The sequence below is a fragment of the Desmodus rotundus genome, chromosome 1 (assembly GCF_022682495.2).
Source record: "Desmodus rotundus isolate HL8 chromosome 1, HLdesRot8A.1, whole genome shotgun sequence".
NCBI lineage: Eukaryota > Metazoa > Chordata > Mammalia > Chiroptera > Phyllostomidae > Desmodus > Desmodus rotundus.
Window position 1 is genome coordinate 55293136 of NC_071387.1, and position 21407 is coordinate 55314542.

A 21407-nucleotide genomic window follows, 5' to 3' on the forward strand; every position below is an offset into this window, starting at 1 on the left:
GTCCCCTCTGTTAACCAAAGAAGAGGTTCAGGCTCTAATAAAGAATATAAAGCATTTATTTAACCAGAAAGATTGCAACCCAGGAGGCACAGATTCAGGTAGCAACCTAAATTATGTTCCAAAGAGAACAAAGGTAGATTTTTGTAGAGCTGAAATTTGTAAGTGTAGTCCTCCATACAAGTAAAGGCTTTGGGCAAAATTAACATGGATTGGTTCCAGTATGTAAATGGCATAGGTGAAAACTATAAGGAGGAAGTGAAGTCCATATATTGGGTTGGCCAAAAAGTTCTTTTTTCCCCCTGTTAGATGGCTCTAGTAGCACTTAGTTGTCTTTAACTTCATTCAAAACAATTTTGTTAGATTGTATTGTGACAGCTGTCATATCAGTGTGCATTTAAAAAAAAACATCAAAATTGGTGAATTTCTCTGTAGCCATTTTAGTATTGAAGATGGAAGAAAATACTCGACCTGTTTGGCATATGTGCTTTATTATTTCAAGAAAGGTAAAAACCCAACAGAAACACAAAAATACATTTGTGCAGGGTCTGGAGAAGGTGCTGTGATTGATCGGACTTGTCAAAAGTGGTTTGTGAAATTTTGTGCTGGAGATTTCTGTCTGGATGATGCTCCACAGTTGGGTAGACCAGTCAAAGTTGATAGTGATCAAAGAGACATTAAGTGAGAACAATCAACATTATATCATGTGGGAGATAGCCATTATACTCAAAATATCCAAATCAATAAATTTATCGGTTAAAATAAAGAATATGTCTATTTTCTGGAAAAAACCAAATGGACTTTTTGGCCAACCCAATATGTCCATGTAGCAGTTGTAGAAGGATGTTCATGGCTTAGCCTTGAACTGGGTTAAGCAACAGGGTTAAAGTTAGCAACTTAATAGCAGTTCTGCGACCTGAGGCATCAGGTGTACATAGGCCCTACTTCCTCAGTGACCTGACTATTTTAAGTGCCTCTCTCAGCAATTTTTATTCCATTTTATTTTCTCTATTACCATCTGCTGAAGCACTACACCCAGATTATCCATTGGCAGTACTATATTTAAGTTGTGTAGAGTCACAATTAGCCTTTCACATTTTTAATACCTGCTCTTCTTATATTTATTGTATCTTTACATTTATTAACTCATTTAGGGAAGTAGTATTTTACCCCCTTTTATAGGTGAGGTATCTGAGGCACAGAGAATAAGTGGCGGAAGGTCATACCACTAGTAAAGGGAAGCAGTGTGATTTGAACCCTAGCCACCTGCATTTTGTTAAATACCATAATATAGTTTGGCTCTCTAGTTTTAAGTAAAATTGGAGTCATTTAGCCTGAGGTTAGATTGCACAGACTGCTAAAATGTTTTTGCCTGAAATGGTATCCTTTTTTGAAGGATGAAGTAGAGATAAATTTAATGATCTCTTATCAGTGAGAATTTTTATTAGCTAGATTAATGAAACATGGTAGCACAGATTGTTATATATGCTGCTTGACAACAAATTTTTTTTATGATATGGGTTCTCATGGGGGGATTAGTTTAAAAATGAATTCTTAGTTACAGAAATGAGGAAGTGGGGACTTGGTTATGCCCTTTATCATCATCTTCTACATGGTATGATTAAGCACCCACAGGTCTTCTCCATTGCTCAATTGTTAGCTTCCTAGGGCAGGCACAGTCTCTCATTTATTTTGGCACTGTAGTTTGTTATCTGGTGTCCTGTCTTGTACCTGGAGGCAGTGGATGCTGGGGAAAAAGAGCATGGACATGTGGTCAAGCAGACCTGAGCTTGAATCCCAGTTGCTCCTTTTACTGTTTGGTTAGGGGTTGGAAAACTCTATGAGTCAGATCCAGCTCACTGACATGTTTGTAAATGACATTGTTATTGGAGTACAACCACACCCATTTGTTTACATATTTTCCTACAGTGGCAGAGTTGATTATTTGCGACTACTCTGTAGTTGTGCAAAGCCTAAATTAGTAAATATTTGGCCATTTACAGAAAAAGTTTGATGATCCCTAGTTTGGATGATTTTAGACAAGTTACTTAACCTCTTGAATCTTAGTTTTCTCATCTTTGAAGTGAGATGTTAATTACTTAATAAGTTCATTAAGGGAACGAGGTAAAGTATATGATGTTTCTGTCATGGTATATGGAATGAATTAGACCTTTAATATATTCTCTATTCTTCTAATAGAAGAATTTTTATTATTGATAACCAATTTAATGAATCAATTGTCCTGCAGGATATTCTATCACTTCCTGCTTTCTCAGTTCTTTTACCAAATTTTATGATGAGTGATAAACTATTACAATTAGTATATTTGGTCGGTGCCAACCTTTATGCGTATCAGGCATTGTACAGATTCTTGAGAAAGTGTGGGCTGCTGTTCAGGTAAGGGTTAACCTACTAAGTTTTAGAATTATCAATTATGTTCTCTGATAGCAAAGTACTATTTAAATGAAGGAAAGGACGGTTTTAAATTATTTTGTCTAATATTGCCTTCTACTGGGCTATGAATATAAGCATTTACTATAAATTCATTTACAAATGAATGAGTTGACAGGTTGATATCTTTGTATTTTCTAACAGATCAGCTAGTTTGACCCATATGTGGGATGGTGATTAATTTTTTTAAAAAATTGACATAACTGGACAAGACTCATTTCTTTTCTACTTATTTTTTTCAAAATTAAGTGAATTGAACAGAAACCATGATGTAATATAATACCATGTAAATCATATAAATATCCTTACCTGGTCATGAGTGTTTTTGTACATTAATAAAAAATACAATTGCTCAAGTAAGTCATAGCAAAAATAACTTCATGTCCAATCATTGTTTCTTAACACCGTGTTAAGTCATTGGGGCCTTTGGCTTCCTTTCCTTAGTGTTCCAGTATGTGAAAATTGTCTTTGCAATTTTTTAATCCTGTGATAATTTCAAGATTTTCCCTCTGCCCTATTTTGCCATATTTTCTCATTTATCTAACGAGTTCACATGGAAGGTATACTCTCTATTGAGTAGAATGATAGAGAAAGAGCAACCTGACATATTGTCATGTACTTATTGAATTTACATTGTGGTAAGAACAGCAGAAAGAACTCAACAAATAGTTAACAAGAGTAATGAGAGAGAAGTAACTGAGCCAAGTGATTAGGAGAACCTTCTCTAAGAAATCAACACTTAGATTGAGATGTCAAGGATTTGTTCAGTTTAATTAACGAAGAGTGCAGCACAGTGGGTCCGATGTGTGTTTGGAGGCAGTGGGAACCTCTTGGGAAGTTACTAGGTGTCTAAGCATGATGAGTATTGCAAAGTGAGGGGGCACAAGGTTAAGACTTAATGATTTTTGCCCTCCTAGGCCATATTAAGTACTGAGAAGCATTAGTTCCACATTGACTGGTCAGTTCCACATTGACTGTGGGGTAGCTATTGTACTACTTTAAGTCTGATGAAGGATGCTGGTGGTATCAACTAAGATGACATCAGTGATAATGGAGAGAAGAGGGTGGATTTGGAGGTGGGAATGATAGAAGTTGATTGATTGGATCTAAGATGAGAGGAAAATTATGTCTTCTAGTATGAGCTAGAATGGATGGTTGGTACTACTGATAGGAAACAGTGGGGGAGTACAGGTTTGGGAAGAAGAGGTGAGTTCAGTTTTGCACATGCATTTCATGCGTTTGAGATGCCATTGGAGCTGTCAGACATCTCAGGAGATAAATGTTTGAGTCATTGGCCTTTTGAGAATTAGAGCAGTTTATCAAATACATCCACATATTCTATCTACTTTAGAGGACTTTTTCCACCTGTTGTAGCAATGCTCTGCAACATCTTTTAATGATCCTAATCAGGTACTTTAAAGCCACTTCCATGCTGCTTTGCTGTATTTAACTCTGCTAACTTGTCCCTTTAGGGTCTTCTCACCACTAGTTTCATTAATCAGACATCTAATTCTCTTAGTGCCTGAGCTGCTCACAGTTCACAGCTCTCCTTTGCTGCATTCCCACTTTGTTACTGAAATCTTTTTATATATAATTTTGACCTTGTGGGGTTTTTATTTTCATTTTTATCCTCCCCCATTCCTTATTTGGATTTTGAAATACTCCTTCTGTTGTGTGCTGCATCAAAACAAATTATTTCAAAGGCTTTGTGATGTGGATAGAGAAATTTTCATTAAGTTATCTCCTTGAGCTGGGTTTATTATTGATTCAAATGTACATACACAAAACAGCTTTTGCTACTCTGAAACATTGATCATCACCTAGGGAATTTCCAATATATGTGCAGAGAAGTTCCAGACACATGAAACCATTGGATGTCTCTAGTTGTTTGCCTTTTTTTCCTGCCTATTAACAATTACATAGATATGTTGATTTTCCTCAGTTGTTTGTTTTTGTTTTCCTCAGAAAAATAAAAGCTTTGGAGTCTGACACTCTTATTATTAATAGTTGATACATTAGAGTCCTTGTAAAGGTAGGCAAAACTGTCAAAAGTACTTATAGGAGATCACCTTGGAGAACAGTTAAAGAAGTTTTATATATACAGGTTAGAGGGGAAAAACCCAAATAGCCTATAACTATTGATATTTTTAATTGATTTTATTGGGGTAACTGGTTAATAAAACCATGCAGGTTTCGAGTGTAGAACTCAATAAAACATCATCTACATACTGCATCGTGTGCTCATCACCCAAAGCCTATAACTATTTTTAAAAACTCTATTAATGCAGTAAATTGGAAGGGCAAGCTTGAAGTTGAAAATAAAATAAGTTACTTAAGTATAATATTTAACAAAAAGTTCTAGGTCAACAAAAGGTATTGATTGCATTGCTTTTTGGCCCTATTTTCTCAGGGACTCTTCCATAGGATTACAGTGAGAAATGATGTCTGTATTTGTAGTGAAGGTCGTCATCTTGTAGTGAAAAAAGTCCATGCCAATCTAAGGCACATATATTTGCCAGTAATGTTGTGGCAGTGTCTTCTGTGGCTGGATAGCCTGGGCTCCTCAGAACAATTTTCCAAAACCATTTGCCCACAGAAAGACCCAAATAATAATTTTTATGATCTCTAGTGCAGATCATAAACAGGCATCTCTTTCATGCTTCTTAAACACTAACTTCTAGAATAGGCCCTTTTCACTTCTCTATCCACATCTTTTCACGAAGAGCTTCCTGCTTCTCCTTATCTCAGAGTGAAGTGTGGCAGTTCTCTGTTTTCTAGCCATCTTGACATGAGTGAGTTCCCAGATCACAAGAGAACCCAGCTGTATTCTCTGTTCTAGAATTGTAGTTCATACCTCTCCAGATACCAAGTTCTCTGTGTCACAGCTTTCCTTCACAGATGGCAGCTGGACATGGTACCAGGAAAATGATGGTTTCCTCTAGGAGATATGTATACTGAGAACATTTTGGGGTATACCCTCACCTTTCAACCTCTTTTTTTCCATTCCCTTTTTGAACTGATCAGAGATAGACCTTCATAAAATTCCTGATGGTTTTAATTTTAAAATAAAAAAAATTAGAATATATGGGAATATTTAGCTAAACAGTAATGGCTTTTATTATATAGGTCTGATAATTGTGTGGTATTTTTTTCCCCCTAGGAGTGCTGTCTCTGCAATTTGAGAGGGGGTGCTCTTAAGGAAACTAAGAACAATAAGTAAGTAATATGTTAACGTGTGGAATTTCATTGCTTGCTTCCTCTCTAGAATGGTTGAGTCTCTGGGTGGCAGTTTGCTTTACCTATCATTATTGGACACATTGTTCCAAGGCTTGTGCTGTAGGGATCTGAGGTTGGGATTCTGTACAGGGACCATTACTGACTCCACATTTACCTCGGCTGGACGGAGATGTTCTAAGTCTTCTGTTTTATGTCTTTGACACCATGAAAAATAACCCCTCTTCTACTAACAGATTTTTTAAATGAAGGCAGCCCATATCATTCTAGGTGCCATTGGAATTCTTGCATTTAATATGATAAATTCTATTAGTCTAATAAAAAACAGTATACCTGAAAACAGTGAAATATGTTAAGTTCAGATAAATAAAATCAATCATGGTCATAACAATAAAACAAAACCATTTATTTTAACACCAGCAAATTAGAAGAAAGCGTATATACCACGATAGAAACACAGGGAGAAAACATTGATTTTAAGATTTAAAGAAAGGTAACCTTTTTTTTGTGGCAATTGTTGAAATATGTTTTTGTGTGAATTTTATTTTCGTGACCTGATTTTAATATTTAAAATGGGGCCAAAGCATTTATAGGATCCTTTGGAAATAGATACATGTAGAAATAGTTTATGTAAAGATTTTAATCTGGCACTTAAGAGCTAGATTCAGCTCCAAGGTATGTTTTATTTGGCCAACACACATTTTATAAATTTGACCCAAATTTTAAAAGTTGAGAGATTTTTACATTAAAATCCAGAGTTTCCTCTTTACTTGGAAAATGATTGTGCATCTCTGTAGGGCAATAACAAGTGGAGATGAGAACCTGGTCTAAATGGGCATGCACTGCCCAGGGTACCGTGATTTAACCTGTGCATTGCATTTGTTCACATCCTGCGTGGTTCCATGGGTATTGGACTTGGACCTCGGAGGGGAATGTAATAATGAAGGTTGCATAATCATGTGCATGTGCACGTGTTTCTGACTGCTGATAAGGAAGAATAAAGGCATTTGACATTCCCATATTGATCAATTTTAGTCCAAGAAACTGTTTTTGCCTAGTTTTGGATCCTCATCCTTCATAGTTCATGTGATTGGCACTATACTAAAAAGTATTGATTCGTTCTAGGATGTTGTACAGGTCATGCAGGATGTGAGATGTTTTAGGTGGTGTCTGTAAAGACAGAGGTGATAAGAACTTATCTTCCTAGTCTTGGACTAGGACAAAAAGAAATAGTGGTTACTGTAGAATTACAGTATTTATCTCTTTTGGAAAGAGTGCCTTGATGGGGTTGACATTCTATTCCTGTAGTCTTTAAAGGCAGGATAGAGTCTTGCATTGTTTGAGTGAAATGAATACGCTTTGATTAAAAATAGGTTGGTGGATTTGATAACTCAAGATCTTTTTAAATCTCAAGATTCTTTTGTTTGGGGCATGACATTTATGTGAAATTTAATTGTGTTGGTGCGGATGTTGTCATTTTTCTGGAATAATTCAGAATTTGAAAGGAGATACTAGATTTTAAGTAAGAAACAAGGGAACAAGCTAAATTTCATTTCTTGTCTCTAGGTTCCTTCGATTATAGTGAGATTGCAATGAGAAACAATTGAATTAAAGACTTAATCAATATTCGTTCTTTTAGAAACGAATTTGTTCTGGTTTGCTTTATGCCATTTGTGTTACGTAAAAAGATAATGTGCTATACCCAGTTCCTAACTTTTATTAATTGAATTACTCTTTTACCACATATTAATTAGCTAAAGTATATTAAACAACATCTCCCTATATTTCAGTATCAAATGAAACAGCAAGCCTACATTTCTATTTTGCAGATCAGACATAGAAAACTGTACGTATATTGGATTGAGTGTTTGGGCTTCACCTAGGTTCTCATGTCACAGTGGTAGGCAGGCGTGCCACCGAACCCATCCAGGTGTTATCCAATAGGTTTAAAATTCAAAGAGTAGCCAGGTTGTGATAGATTCAGGCTTTTGGCTTTCTTTCTTATCTGTGTGTTTCCTCTCCGTGAGAATTGCATCACCTGCTTGACGTATGAGCTATGCAAGTTTAGGGAACTTTTGTTTATGTTTAATGTCTCCTTTTCTGTAGGTGGGCCCATGTCATGTGTGCTGTCGCAGTCCCAGAAGTTCGATTCACGAATGTCCCAGAAAGGACACAGATAGATGTAGGCAGAATACCTTTACAAAGGTTAAAATTGGTGAGTGGCAAAGCTTCCTTTTTTACCTCATAAATTGGTGTTAACTTTTAAGTTCTGAATATTTCTTAGGAGTGTATACATTCCCAAGATAATTTTTTTAGCTTCATTTTATTGTTCTGCCCTTTTTTCCCCATTTAGCCTAAATTTACTTACCTGTACATTATCTTTTATTGTTATATTGTAAGTGTGCTTGTAACCTTCCTCAAATTCTGTCTGAAATAAGGCAAAGAAATACTACGTTTCCTGGATTAATGTGAATTTTCAAACTATAGGCTGTCTGGTGAGGTTTGTTCTTGATGGCCCTGAGCTATCTAACTTAAGTTATCCTCTTCTCTCTCTTCCCTCCCCTCCCCTCCTCTTTTCTCTTCTCTCTGTCCTCTCACCTCTCCTTTCTCCTCCCTCTTCTCTCTCCTCTCTCTCTTTGATTGGTCTTAGCAAACTGTATCTAACCTGATTATATCATTCTTCACCAAGAAGATACTTGCAGAGAAACACAAAATCTCATATTATTACCCAGGGATTTTCTCACTTACAATAATTTACCAAACTCTCTTTGCTGATTATCTTCTTACCTGTTTAGAAACTTTCATAAAAATCTTTCCAGTGGTTCTCTTTGTTCAGAGGTTTTTTTTTTTTTTTTTTTTTATTAAAGAGATAAACCTTTAATGTCCTTAACGTTGAAGTAACCTTGGAGTTCTGTTAAATTGTGAGTCAAAAGATCATGAACCTTATGGTTCATATTTAATGAGAATTTTCCCTAAAATTAAGTTGCATGACCTTAAAATTCTGGAGCGTATGTTACACATGGACTTAATACCCTGGAATTTCTTTAGTTCTTGGTATTTTTAACTTGAGGTCTTTCCACTATAGAATGTTTCTGGGAGTGTAGCTGTAACCATCTACCTTTTTATTAACTTGCTGTGTTACTAGTTTTTTCCCCTAATGGGCAACTGGGCATATTGTCTATGGACCTCTGTCTCGAGTATGTAGAACCTAATCTATTGTCTTTTGTTCTCAGAGAAGGCAAAATGAACACTGTTATTTTTCATTATAGCTCTGTCAGGATTTCACATTGCTAGAGAGCATTGGCCCTGTGTGGAGCTGATGACTGCTGTTGGCAGATGGGAATGGTGGGACTGTCATGCTCGGGACGTGGTGATGGGAGTTTTGTGAATGAGATGGAAATGAATGGGTCATTGAAAAGGCCCGTTAAAGCTCACTGTCAGAAGAGAGTTCTATTTTGGTGCCTGCACTTCCGTAGGAAAGCTTGAAATCTTATCTCTTGGTCACCAATTAAAAAAAAAAGTTTTTTAAAGTTGCTATCAGTCAGGATATTTAAAAAAATGTTGAGTTCACATGTCAAAGAACTTTTAATATTTAATGTGACATATACTAACAGATACCTTCCATTTTCATTATGATTTACAAGTAATATGTATTTTCAATAATTCAAACACTACACTGAAAGGTGACTTCTGTTACCCAGTTTAATGCCCCTCAGAATGAGTGGTCACTGCTCCTGATGCTGGACCCTTATCCTGGGTCCTGTTGTCCCTGACTGTTTCCTTAATGATATATTGTTATTCACACCAGTCCCGAAAGGGTTTTAGGAAATAGCAGGGAAGGACAGCATGATCATTTCAGTGCCATTCAGGAAGTTGTATCTAGAAGTCTGGAATCTGATGATTGCGTGGAGAAGTGACAAAGCTTATGGTTTTCTTCCCAGTGGTGTGCCTTGCCTTAATTGCGTATGTCATGTATTCCTTCTGAAATGGTTTCCGTGCTCAAACAGTTGGTACCTTTACAGGAATATGCCTTGAGTGAGTTTAAGATCACCTGAAGTCTATTTCAAAAGACATTGCAGAGGTGATTATTGACATATAGATGTCCATGACACAGTTTGGCTGAAAATACCAGGTTTTAGGTTAGATTGTTTTTCTTGTTTTTAATGTAATTTTATATGCAGAGAGAATCTCTTAGTATATTTATCAAAATGCTCACACTGGTTAACTTAAATGGGAAAATTCAAGGAGAAACTCCATTTTGTGGGGGAAAAACCCCCACTCAAATATGCTGTAATTGTTTGAAAGGGAGCAAGAGCCTCAAGTCTGGATTACTTTTTCACCAAGAATCCTCACCAAAGCATCACCACCCTGGTGAATCTCTCTGTGCCCTGGTCTTAGTCAGTGTCCTTTAGTGATAGCACTCAGATTGGCTTTGAGTAACAAAATTTAGGAATGATCACTTGTGTGAGGGGGGAGTGCACCTTTCCAGAGAATGGGATGGTAGTCAAGGATATGCTTTCCCGACATTAGCATTCTTTTGAAGTTTAAGCAGTCTAATGAGTGCACTGCCAGTGGGAAGTCAAAGCAGCCTTTTTTTTGTTTGTTTGTTTTTGTTTTTTAAGAGATTGGGGAATCGAGAGAGAGGATCATCCATCTGTTGCCTCTTGCATGTGCCCCAACCGCCAGGCATGTGCCCTGACCGGGAATCAAACTGGCGACCTTTTGCTTTGCCAGGATGATGCCTAACGACCTGAGCCACTCCTAGAGCAGAGCAGTTGTTTTATGTGGTATTTCACTGAGGCCAACCTATGTTTAGCCAAATTATTTTACTATGTCTATCTAGTGAATGTATGTATGTGTATCTGGCAGTATCGGTTTCAGTCTTTTTTTCTGGAGCTGTAGCCAAACCTTTCTGGATGCTAGACTGTCCACCCACCTTCTTATTCACACAGAGGGGAGACATTAAGAAACACATGTCAGTGTCAACTTATTTCACCAAACAATTATTATCTTACCTTGCCAAATACTTAGTGTATATATTTTATTTATTTAATTATTTTTCTGTGTGCATTTTTAAAAAATATTTTTTATTGATTATGCTATTACAGTTTTTCCAATTTTCCCCCCATTCCCCCTCCATCCTGCCCCCCAACCCTCCAGCATTTCCCCCCCTTAGTTCATGTCCATGTGTTGTATATATAAGTTCTTTGAGTCCTCTGTTTCCCATACCATTTTTTATCTCTCCCCCATCTACCTTACGCCTATTGACCATGCTTCTTCTTCCCTGTACCTTTCCCCCCCTATTCCTCCCTTCCCACTCCCCACTGAAATCCCTCTGTGTGATATCCATTTCTCTGATTCTGTTCCTGTTCTGGTGGTTTGCTTAGCTTTTGTTTTCATTGTTTTTCTTTTCTTTTAGGTTCATTTGTTGATGGTTGTGAGTTTGTTGTCATTTTATTGTTCATATTTTTTATCTTCTTTTTCTTAGATAAGTCCCTGTAACATTTCATATAATAAGGGCTTGGTGATGACGAACTCCCTGAACTTGACCTTATCTGGGAAGCACTTTATCTGCCCTTCCATTCTAAATGAAAGCTTTGCTGGATAAAGTAATCTTGGATGTAGGTCCTTGCCTTTCATGACTTGGAATACTTCTTGCCAGCCCCTTCTTGCCTGTAAGGTTTCTTTTGAGAAATCAGCTGACAGTCTTATGGGAATTCCTTTGTAGGTAACTGTCTCCTTTTCTCTTGCTGCTTCTAAGATTCTCTCCTTATTTTTAATCTTGGGTAATTTAATGATGATGTGCCTTGGTGTGTTCCTCTTTGGGTCCAACTTCTTTGGGACTCTCTACGTTTTCTGGACTTCCTGGAAGTCTATTTCCTTTGCCAGAGTAGGGAAGTTCTCCTTCATTATTTGTTCAAGTAAGTTTTCAATTTTTTGTTCTTCCTCTTCTCTTTCTGGCACCCCTATAATTTGGATATTGGAACTTTTCAGTTTGTCCCAGAGGTTTGTGAGAGTCTCTTCACTTTTTCGAATTCTTGTTTCTTCATTTTGTTCTAGATCGATGTTTATTTTTTCCTTTTGTTCCAAATCGTTGCTTTGATTCCTGGTTTCCTTCCTGTCACTGTTGGTTCCTGGTTCCCTGAATATTCTGCTTTATTTCACTATGGGTATCCTTCATTTGATTTTTAATTTTTTGACTAAGCTCAATCAGGTCCGTGAGCATTTTGATTACCTAGGCTTTAAATTCTCCATCAGATAGGTTGGCTATCTCCTCATCAGTTAGTTTACTTTGTGAAGTTTTGTTCTATTCTATTCTTTTCTTTGGGCCCTTTCATTTCTTTATCTTGGCACAGCTGATAAGTTGTAAGGGGGCGGGGCCTTAGGTATTCACCTGGGCAGTGCAACCCTCCTTGGTGCTGCCTGTGGGGGAGGGGCCAAAGAGGGAACAGTGCCGCTGGCCTGCTCCTCTCTAGCACACTTTTTAATGGACTCTTGTGTGAGACTGGGAGCTTCTCCTACCACCACAACAGCTGTAGCCCACAGCCACCTCTGAGTCCCCTTAAGTCAGCCCCTCCCGCAGAGCCTGCAGAGCTGGGCAGCCAGCCCCGCCCCCAAGATCCCCCCCCCCCAACCCGGGGTTTCAGCCCACGCTGTCTGGGCCCTTACTGGTCTGGTTGTCCTGGTTGATTTTTTCTTTAATTCCTTTGTTGTTGCAGTTCCATGCAGTTTGATTTTCTGGAGCTTTTGGTTGTTTATTGATTTCAGATTGGTTGTTATCCTCCTTTTGGTTGTATGAGGAACTGAAGAGTCTCTGCCTAGCCTCCATCTTGGCGGGAACTCTTAGTGTATATATTTTAATAAGACATTGTTCTTGTCTTCTAGCCTCTTGTAGTCTAGATCCGGCTTTCTCAACTTGGACTCTGTTGTTGTTTTGGAGAGGGTAATTCTTTGTTGCAGCTGACTGTCATGTGCATGGTAGATTGTAGCATCCTTGGGCAAACAGACAATGCCAGATATTCCCAGGGAGGGAAAATCACTCCCATCTGAAAATCTACTGGTCTATAAGGAAGGCATACACATAAAGAGAAAATTTTCATTTTGAGACAGATAGTATTTTGGTTGAAAGAAGTAAGTTGGAGACTGAGAAAACAGAAATTCTTAATTGCTTTAAACATCCTAGGGGTTTTGGGGTTTTTTTTGCAAATTAGTATTTCTTCTCAATAAAGTATTAGAATTCAGCAACATGGGCATATATGCTACTGTGTTAATTATATATAATCTGATTTAGCATTTTAACATTATCTTTTCTTTTAGAAATTGAACAACATTGAAGCATAATCAAGTTTCTTAAAGATTAAAATCCTGTGATTTTAATCCTGTAATCTTTAACACACACATGCATGTACATGGTAGTTACTGAGTAAATATTTATGGAATAAATGAAAGGCAGCAAATTGTTATTTATCATTTATGCTTTTGGCTTAAAATTATGATGGCTTCATGATTTGATCAGACAATGCCAAATGGTTTGTGCCATTTTATGGTTTCCACTTAAAAAGTTGTGGTGGTAAATTCACGCACACTTCTGTGCATGATGCTCTAAATCCAGGCATTGATTTCCTTATTGGCACCGCAGGATATGTGTGATTAAGTCATAGAGCCTAGCAGTCCATTGCAGAGCTTATGGAACACCCCTGCAGCACTTGCCCTGTTGTCTGAGAGTTCTGATCTTAGAGTGACCCGATGTAGGTAGAACAAATTGCTCATTCAAGGAAGCAGCAGCAAGGGGGACGCTGAGCGTCTCTCAATGCCCACTAGGTGGTGCTGATGTATCAGTTTCCCATTCACTTGCCCTTAAATCACCTCCCTTAGCAAGCCCACCCTTGTAGAAGAGGAGCATGTGTGTGTGTGTGTGTGTGTGTGTATGTGAGAGAGAGAGAGAGATGCAAGCTGGGGCGCTCTAACCCAAGGGACAGCAGCAGTGTAGGGAAAATATTGTTTGCTGTGCTGAATTCCAGAGGGCAAGTTTTCAGTTTAGTTTTTCATTTAATCTTCAGAAAAGAACCGCATTCACTTGGGGCAAGTTAGTGTTTTTCTATGTAAAGTACTAAGCAACACTAGTAAAAGCCAGTAGCTGCAAGAGGCTTACAGAATGGCTGATGGCAAACAGGAGTTTAAAATGTCTTCTGAAATATGAAAACTGTATATTTTTAAAATTGCTCATTATTAGCAGGCTTTCTAGATTATGGAATATTGGTATTTATACAGAGGTATTTGAATATTTTGGTAATACTGTTATTAGCCTTTTATTTATTCATAAGTTCAACATGAAGCTTTTGAAATACCCCTCTGTATAATTATTTGTGTAAGAAGATTTTTGTTGAGGAAGGATTTGTTGACTTTACATATTTTTCTTCTTACTTAAAATGACCACTAACAAAGAAGAGACAACAAATGGAAAACAACAGTTTCAGTGCTGTTTGGTGGAATATGTTGGGCCTAAAATGCTGTGTGCTTTAGGAGAACCTTTATTTCATCCAGCCACCTTGTTTGCTAATACCACACTTGTGGCCTCCGCTTGTGAGATAATTAAATGGACAACAATGATGAGACTAGACTTTTTTTCAAGATATTTTATTTTATTTTATTTGCTGATAATTTGAAATAGTTTAATAACAATTCATTATTTAAAAAAATTTTAGTGCAAAAATATATTTGGCCATAGTGGTCTTTATCTAATTAGTTTGTTCTTTCTTTCCTTTTTTTCTTTAAAAATATTTAGCTTTTATGTAGACTAATTATTTCAGGGGTTATTAAAGTAATTGCCACCTTATCTAAATGCTACAGGTTGCTATCTAAATGCATTAGGTTATTAAGCAGAACCATCCTTTTATAGGAAAGAAATGGTTGAAAGTTACCTGAGTAGGCTACACCTAAAGTTATATTTGAAAGGGGAAACCATTTTCTCTGTCTGCTTAAGCATTCTTCTGATTATTAATGCAGATTCTAGATTCCTTAGTATTTTTCTTACCTACTCATTTAGAGTGAATGCCTTTGTTTCTGAATGACTTTTCAATATAGGAAAAGTTATCCTTGTGCCAAGTACTGTCATTTCCAGCCCCTTCCCCATGTTCTCCAATACCTTCTCTGCATATCCAGAGAACATCAGAGCATTGGCCCCTGGTGGGGTGCTGAGGACATTTCCTATTCCCCCCTTGAATGGTGTGTTCAGGGATAGCAAGTCTAGAGGTTTGTTTGGAGTCACAGATGGTTGGTATGCCTGAGGACTAAAAGAAAACAATTGCCCCCACATGATACAGATTTTAGAATTTCCTCCATAGTTTCCTTTTCTTATTTTCTTCTGTTTTGTTTTCTGTACTAAAATGACTCTTTGGCCATTGTCATAACTGAATCTTTGGAAGAGGAACCCAGTTGTGCCAAGATGAGAACACACACACACTAAGAAGTAGAGAACACACATGAAGTTACAATATCTTTTTTTGGTTTTCACCATAGAAAAAAATGCAGGTAAAAATTATCAGGAAAAAGAATTAAGGACAGGAAGTTAGAGAGGGCAGACAATGTTTTTATAATATGATCACACAAGACAGCTGCTATCATCTGCTGGAATCATCTGCAATATCAGTATCATCTTTTGGAAGCATATTACCAAAAAAATCATCAAACTTGATTATAAAATTTAAGGGAAGAACATTTAAAAAACCCAGCTAGAGGAGTAGAATAGCATGAAGTTCTGGTATTAGTTACATATTTACCATGAATATCTATTACATACATTGACTACTTTTTGAAGATTAAATTAATTAAAGATCTCTGGAATTTATTATATAAGTAAAACAGCAAGACAAGTTTATAGATTCTAAGAAATCTTAGAAAATTACAGCAGACCCTAAATGCAACCATTAATTTTAAACATTTTTCCTGTTTGGAGGGAAAATTCTCAAATAGAAGTGTTGTAAGAACAGTTAAATATTAAATTAAATGTATCAAAGCAAATGATATCTATCTTAATTGTGGTTTTTTGCACAAAAAGTTAGTTGGTGTTCATTGACATCCATCCCCTCAGTGGCTCAGCGCAGTGCCTTTGGTTTCTATGTCTGTAGACATTCCCAGGATTTTTACATTTGAAATCCTATTTCTGTAACCAAATGGAGAAATGAGTTTGGAATAGCTACACTTGCCCCCAGGCACTCGATGCCCTCCATCTGATTTGTATTTGACAAGTGACCGGGCACAGGCACAAGTGTTCTCTGAGTGAAGAACATTATTTTGAAAAGGAATTTACACTGCAATAATGACTGAGCTACAAGCCTTTTAGTGTCTGGCTAAGACCAACTATTCTGCTCAGGAGCCTCTATACACTTTAAAATGTGTACCTGAAGGCAAATAATAGTGAACTTGAAAGCCAAAGATTATAGTTTTGAAAGGTACATCAATTCTGAAAATAGAGTGTTTTCACTGTGGTATTCCATCTGAAGAGTTGCATCAAGGTGGGGGGAATACATTCGGTTTTCCTATTTCAGAACAAGGAAGGCACTTGTTCTCTTGCTAACTGACTTGTGTTATCAGAGATTTTGAATACTAAACACAGAATTACTGAGAGAGAGATGAGGTCTGCCTCTTGTGCTGTAAGATCAGTCTGAATCCTATGTAGTTAATGTTACAGCCGTGTTAGAGAGCAGCTTTGCTTTCGTTCTAGAGGAGTCATGGTTGTATTTGACAGGGCCTCTGTTACTGCATTTTGGGAAATGTAAAGACATTGATTGTATTTCATCACTTTAAAAGAAAAAAAAAAGTAGTGTTGTAAAAGCAATCAAAAAAAGCCATTATGTTCTGCATTAACTCACGTACTGATTTGTTCTCATCTTCAGTTATTTTTCAAGACAGAGGAATTCTAAGAGAATAATAAACATAGGCAATGATGAGCAAGTTTATTGTTTAAATGTGGTTGTGGAAAAATTTGCTTCGAGTAGTGATACTACAGACATAATTATGCTGTGTTGTGTGAGTCCTATTACTTAATAAGTCCAGTGTAAAGTTTATAATATCACTAAGAGTGTTCTTCAGGACTTAACATACACATGTCCCCAACTTTGCAAGGTTTTAAAATAAATGTAGTATAAAAAAATGTACATTAGTAGCTGTATAGTTCTTAACTGTCAGAATGATTTGCTACAGGGACTAGATCCTATTGCAAGCTGTCAAATTTGTATATTGCTGTAATACCAAACCATAAAATCTTTTGAGTGAAATGGAAAATGTCATATGGGCATGACTACAAATAATATACTTTCTGAAGGCTGTAGACATCTATAGGAGAAAATGTGTAAATGCATGAAATGTTATCTTGTTATTATGGATTTTTCTTTATCTGCTGAAAGAAGACTGTGAGGCAAAAGGAAATTGATTGGGATCTTTAAATTTTTCGTTTCAAATTCATTTTTTTTTCCATGAGGCCTAATTTTAAAAACATTATTAGACAAATAAGTAGAACTTCAGGTACCATATTTTGCCATGTATAATATGCCCCTATATTTTTATGCGAATTATACGTGGAATTATTATACCCACGGTATGTAATCATCATAGTCATGTATAATGTGCATCCTTATTTTTCCCTCAAAAATTTGGGTAAAAAAAGGTGCGCATTATACACTGCAAAATACGGTAATGATTAAAGAGTATCATGACAGAGTAATCTTATTCTTTAGCTTGCACTGCTGAATGGTCCATTTTTTAAATCTTGTCAGGGTAAGTAGTGATTACTGATGAATCTTTTAACTGAGTGAGTGAGTTGGGATCAGGGTTCCAGAGACGGGGTCACCCCTTTCACTCTAACAGTGACTGGGCCAGTGCCAACATACATATGCCAAACTGAGGCAGCTGCAAGACAGCTCTAAACAAGCACGAGGGCTTTTTTTAGTCAACAGTGATTGACAGCAGATGTTACAGTTTTTTGAAAGGTACAGTTAATGTTGTAAAATAGTAGATTTATCATTATTTATTTTTCTAATATTTTAGATGCATTGGGTTGTTTATTTTTTCAGAAAGTTGTTTTAAAAATCAATTAAAATGTTATAAGTGCTTTTTGTATAAAGTGAGAATTCTTTCGTACTTGTAACTAATTGAACATAAGTCACTGTGGTATGTTTTAGGCATATTCCCATAATGTAGTGATGCCATTTTCGAACTTGTAGGTGCAGGTTTCAGCTCAGTTTCAGGCAGCCACACTTGGGATTTATTGATTTAAAATAAAAGGTTCTCTGAGTTCATTTGGATCATGCAGTTCTAAGCCTGTGTTACACTGAGACTGAGTGTGTGGGCTCTGGATTAAGATTGTTTGAGTACTGCATCCTCCATCTAGGCAAATTTGACCTTGCAGATTAACCTCTGTGATGAGCCCTATCTGTAAACTGGGCTGGCAGTGGGGATTAAATGAGAAAGTGAAGGGCCTGGCATATACAGTCATTCAAAGTTCCCCATTGCTTACAGCTATTGATGCAGCCCCTTGCTGCTTAAATATCTGTAAAGCTGCCTTCCAGCCAGTCAGGATCAGAGCAGACAAGTATTTACAAGGAGGGAGTAGGTTTCTGGTGTTCTCTCATCTGTTCATTATTTTGTTTAACAAATATTTACTTAGGACTTGCTTTGTGGTTAAGTGACAGATGTACTTTATTTTTACTTTTATAGATACTACAGAATAATGGAAGTTATTTTGAAAATTAGATAAGCAATTGCAAAGCCCTATGGAAAGATCTATTTTAGTGACAATCCAGAATGTATTGAAGGATTTAAGTAGATTTGGGGTACAAGGGCCGGCAGTATAGAGGTGTAGAGAAGCTTCCTGAAAGAAGCAGTGGCTAATAATGCCTAACCTGAGACCTGAAAGATGAGAAGAGCTACCTGGAGGAAGGGTCAGGATAGTGAACAGTATGCTCAGTAGCTTGGAAGTGGGAGAGAAATGGAAGGCCTAGGGAGTGACATTCTTAGTAGAGCTGGAGCATGAGGTGTGAAGGAGGAGAGACGAGTCTGGGGAAGAGGAGGCCTCAGATGACCTACAACTGTGTGCGCAATGTGGCCGCCACGGGCACTTTGGGCTGTGGAGCACTTGTTAGTGTTACTGAAGAACTAAACTTTAAATTTTATTTAATTTAAAATAAGCTAAATTTTAAAACTAAAGCAGCATAGACACATGATATACAACTATAGTTTTGATAGTCTACATTCCACATTTCAAACACCCTTGAGAGCTGAGGGTCTAAGTGGAGATGTGCTGTAAGTGTAAATATAGGTACTGCAGATTTCAAAGGCTTAGTATGAAGAAAAGGATGTAAATATCTTATTAAAAATTTTTATATTAATTATATGTCAAAATCATAATATCTTGGATTTGTGGAGTTAGGATATATTTTAAAATTTTTTTTCACCATTTATATTGTAGTAAAATGTTCCTTAAAAATTTTTATTCTAATCATTTTTAGGTATATATAGTTCAGTGGCATTAAGTACATTCACATAGTGCTGGAACCCCAGCTTCTTCCACACCTAGTCTGAGCCACCTGCCTCTGATCAATACACTTCTTTCTATCCCTATGTTCATGCCAAAATAATTTTCACATGATTATTGAAACTGCTGTATTAGATCGTCAAAATATCTACCTGCAGAACATCTTCTTTTTTGTAAACTGAAACTCTGTATACTCATTGAAAAACCACTCCCCATTCTCTACTCTCTCACCTGTTTTTTAATGTGACTCCTAAAATTTAAAAATTGTGTATGTGGCTTGCATTGTATGTCTTCTGTACAGCGCTGGTTTAATGGAGTTTGTACTTTACCCTGAGCATATTGGAGAATCTTTACTGCCTGCTAAGTAGTAGAATAGATAGTATGGTCAGATGGAGGCTCAGACTAGAGGTGTAGAGGAAGCTCAGGTCCTGACACAAGCAGCTGAGAGCGTGGTCATGCCACAGACAGGGAAGCACATTTTGGACATACTTTATTTGAGGTCCTGTAGTTCATCTAGGTGTGGCTTAGAAGAGAGATGTGCCAGAATATTACTTCTCGTAATAGTATTCACTATTTAACAGCTTGTTTCTGGTTTGTTAGAGATGGAGCATCATGTTCAGTTGACTGTAACTGGTCAGTAATTCAGGGCAGTGAACAGTTACACTTTGTCTGGATATGAATTTGGTTCGTAATAATACTGTATCTGCTGTTCATACTCCTTTTGAATGTAATAGGTAAGACAGTGTCAGCTTTGGAAGTTTCATTTCTGTTCTCTCCGAAAGCAAAGAAATGAAGTACACTGAAAATGAAAACAAAACCTATAGAACTAGTTTAATTTGCAAAAAGTTGAGCAAGAAAGAAAAGTCCAGTATTCTCATGAAGACAAATGTGACCTGAAAGCACTAAAAACAGCCTGCACTGGGATATCGTCAAGGTGTGTGGCCACATATAAAAGGGGATTTGCTTTAAGAATCTCACAGGATTGCACACACCCATGAAAAGGTTTTCATTCCAAAATTACTTTTAGTTTTAATTTCAGTTAAAAAAAAATCACCTTTTCACTGACAGTTTTTGAGATCAAACTGCCTTTACGATAACATTTTAAATTGTGTTTTTTTTTCTGTTTGGAATACAAAATACATTCCATCTTTCTTTAGAAACCAAATATTTTAATTTAAATAAATGGGAAAAAGTAGTAAAGTAATTTGACCATTTTTTATTGCAGAAATACATATAAGGTTAATTGAAACTTCCAAAAAGTTTTTTTCTAGTGCCATCTCATTATTAATTTAAAAATTCATCAATTTTAAACACTTTATTTTATCTTCACCAAGCAAAAAAATATTACAAAATCTTTTCAGTAAATAGCAGATATTTTTCAGTAAAAAGAATTATGACATCCTGGCAAAGGTATAATTTTAATAGACTAATGAGTTTTCGGACCAGAGTTGACTGAGCCTCATCTGATTTTTACAGTGATAAATTGACTGTGTCAAAATTCGCAGCCTAGTCTAGTGAAATATTTTACTTTGAAAGTTTAATTCTCATTTTTTATTTATGAAAGCAGTGGTAGTGTCATAGCAGCTTATAACATGCTGGTCATTTGGTGTGATTTATTTCAATGAATGTCACTTGTTGATATGTTTAGTCATTGTTGACCCATATTTAATCCTAAAAACTCTAAGCAGTGTGAAATGTAGTAAGTCAGTCACCCACTGTAGTTAAAAATAAATAAATAAACAAACAAACGAATCTAAATCGTGATCCACAGATCTAGTCAGTTGTCTTTTCTTGGATTTAATGATGTCACAGGCTTGTATTTGACAGCTGTTGATTTGGGGGCAATGGAAGAGTGATGGCTTTCTTTAGGGATCCACTTAGAATAATTTCTACCACAAAGCATATATTTGAAATGTAATATAATTATCTTTCATAGCATAATTGGGGATTCTGGATTGGCATTTTAAAGGTTTAAAGGAAAATTGTGGAATACAGAGCATTTCTCTCATGCGTTTATCAGTTTTTTATTCAGTAAATATTTATGGAGCTGATCACAGTGTTTGGTGCTCAGTGATGGGGCATGAGATGGAGAGGGTCATTCCTTTCGTGGGGTTTAGATTCTGCAAGGACTTCGATCTAGAACTTCTAAGGATGTCATTTATTCTTTTGGTAGTTTTGGAAGGCAGAAGGGAAG

General features: G+C 36.6%; 1 protein-coding gene across 1 annotated transcript in view; it reads left to right on the forward strand.

Moving 5' to 3' along the window:
* Positions 1 to 21407, forward strand: part of KDM4C (lysine demethylase 4C) — a 366544-nt gene that overhangs the window by 242767 nt on the left and 102370 nt on the right. Inside the window, exons 16-17 of the mRNA XM_024558285.3 lie at positions 5609 to 5664; positions 7789 to 7897. Coding sequence (XP_024414053.2) covers positions 5609 to 5664; positions 7789 to 7897 — 165 coding nt within the window. The remainder of the gene's footprint in view (positions 1 to 5608; positions 5665 to 7788; positions 7898 to 21407) is intronic.